At 52.2% G+C, this 2,556-nt stretch overlaps 1 protein-coding gene across 1 annotated transcript in view; it reads right to left on the bottom strand.

Annotated features, from left to right (window-relative positions):
- Positions 1-2,112: 2,112 nt before the first annotated feature.
- FGF21 (fibroblast growth factor 21) overlaps positions 2,113-2,556 on the bottom strand; it is a 2,139-nt gene continuing 1,695 nt past the window's right edge. Inside the window, exon 4 of the mRNA XM_005879596.2 lies at positions 2,113-2,230. Within this exon, the coding sequence (XP_005879658.1) occupies positions 2,113-2,230 (118 nt within the window). The remainder of the gene's footprint in view (positions 2,231-2,556) is intronic.

Genomic DNA, 2,556 nt, shown 5'->3' with positions numbered 1-2,556 from the left:
CTGGGGATGTGCCCGCAACCAAGGTACATGCCCTTGACCGGAATCGAACCTGGGACCCTTCAGTCCCCAGGCCGATGCTCTAGCCACTGAGCCACACTGGCCAGGGCATGTCTGGCTTCTTTCACTCAGCAAAATGGGTTGGAAGGCCATCCATGTGGTTCGCGTGTATCAGGACTGCCTTCCCTTCAGGGGAGTAGCATTCCCTCGCTTCCGGGCTCGCGGGAGTTTAACCGAGTCCGGCCCTCAGAGCGTCACCTTGAAACACGGTCCCAGTCAGGAAACTGCAGGGCAGGTCACACTTTCCAAGCTGTTTCATTTCTCTCTAGAGTTGTTTATTTTCCCCCGCCCCTTCCTTTCCCTTTCCCTATCTTTCTTTTTCCATGGCGGGAGGGGGTGGGGCATCTGGAGATTTCTCTTTCTTCTTTTTGTAAATTTAATACATTTTTATTGATTTCAGAGAGGAAGGGAGAGGGATAGAGAGATAGAAACATCAATGATGAGAGAGAATCATTGATCGGCTGCCTCCTGCACACCCCCTACTGGGGATCGAGCCTGCAACCCGGGCATGTGCCCTTGACCAGAACCAACCAGGGACCCTTCAGTCCGCAGGCCGAGCCAAACCAGCTAGGACCAACCTCTTCTCCTTGACCGGGAATCGATGCTCAACCACTGAGCCATGCCGGCCGGCTGGCCGGGCTCTCTTTCCTCTTATCAGCTTATCCATGCATCTCAAAGGGGCTGCAGCGTGGAATTTTTGGGCAGGAGTAACTTGAACTTGGTATAATTTTGAACTTACAGAAAAGTTTCAAGCCTTGTACAGGGAACCCCGTGCATCTTTACCCAGGTTCCCCAATCCTCACCACCCTCCACCCCCCATTTGCTCTATTGTTCACTCTCTATCTCTCTCCAGATCAGATATTCACATTTCCAGAAACCTTTGAGAAAACATTGGTGATACCATGTCCCTTTGTCCCTAAATGCCTCAGTGTGTATTTGCTAAGGACAAGGGCATGTCTTTCAAGAATCACAATCCGATGATCGAAATCAGAAAGTGTAAGGTGGACAGAGTCCTCCTATCTACCACTCAAACGCCACCGGTGTCTTAGGAACGTGCAGGGCGGGAGGTTCCTCCTCCTGGGATGGCGTCCCAGGGGCTTCCCTCTGGTCTCCGTTCGCGCGAGCAGGTCCTCTGTCTTTCTCCTTCGTGACCCTGACATTTTCTGAGTCAAGGCCAGTTGCTTGGCAGCAAGTCCCCGCATTGGAATTCGCTGGGCGTTTCCTCCCTGTTAGACTCAGGTGAGGCAGCCTTTTCTTAATCTCCCAGAACCCCACCCCCCAAAATCCCCCGTAGGACAAGCAGGAGAGCGGAGGTTCCCCGAGAACATCTTCCACAAGCCAGCTGACCGTGGAGCCCCACGAACCCCGAAATATAAGTGGTGGGGCCAAGCCAGTACCAGTATTAGGGGGAAGGGAATGTGGACGTTGGAATTCCCCCACCAGCCCTCAGCCCTGGAGGAGGGGCTGCCCTTACAGTTAAGGGCTCGGTGAGAACATGACAACAGCAGCAGCAGTCATATGTCCTGTGTGTGCGTGTGTCTGTGCGTGTGTGACTTCACAAGCTCCAATAGTAAAAGACTACGGGAAGAAGGAATGTGCTGGTATGTTCTGGGCCCTCAGAGATTAGAATGACTTGATAGAATCTCTTCCTCTCTTCTTTTTTTTTTTTATATATTCCATTGATTTTTTTTACAGAGAGGAAAGGAGAGGGATAGAGAGTCAGAAACACCCATGAGAGAGAAACATCGACCAGCTGCCTCCTGCACACTCCCCACTGGGGATGTGCCCGCAACCAAGGTACATGCCCTTGACCGGAATTGAACCCTGGACCCTTGAGTCCGCCGGCCGACGCTCTATCCACTGAGCCAAACCGGTTAGGGCTCTCTCTTTTTTTCTTAATTGATTTTGAGAGAGAGAGAGAGAGATGCAAGAATCCTTGTCTTAATTCGGAGGACCAAGACCCCTTCCCATTTCGAAGTGCCAAATGAACCCAGAAAACTACATCTCCCATGAGGCTGTGGGCAGGCAGCGTCATTAAAAAAAATACCCCCCCTGCTACCGAGGTACCTCTGAGAAACAGTTCCACCACACGAACAGGAGGTTGGGATACAGTGAATGGGGATAAGTTCTGTGCTGTCTAAGGGCAGGGACAGTCCCGAGTCCCTGGGGACACCTTAGGGGAGCAGAAAACGGAGGCCCAGGAGGAGGCTGGGGCTTTCTCACATCCTTCCAGCAATAAGAGGGAGCAGGGGCTTTGGGGTTCACTGGGAGACAGGGAGGCAGCTCGATTCTCGTCCTCCAACACATGTGCTCACTCGGACCCTTCTTTCAGACTCTTTATTGTTCCAAGTAAGAAAAGTAAAAATATAAATAAGATAAATAAGCCAATAAATAAGGAGGAGTCCCAACCATCCACAGCCGGCGGCCTCAGGACAAGTAGCTGGGGCTGTGGCCCTGCGAGGGCCACACCATCCTCAGGGGGTCTGAGGAGCTCACGTC

The sequence above is a fragment of the Myotis brandtii genome, unplaced genomic scaffold (genome assembly GCF_000412655.1).
Source record: "Myotis brandtii unplaced genomic scaffold, ASM41265v1 scaffold601, whole genome shotgun sequence".
In the NCBI taxonomy this organism is placed as follows: domain Eukaryota; kingdom Metazoa; phylum Chordata; class Mammalia; order Chiroptera; family Vespertilionidae; genus Myotis; species Myotis brandtii.
Note: the sequence above shows the minus strand (reverse complement) of the source record. Positions and strands in the feature narration are given on the sequence as shown.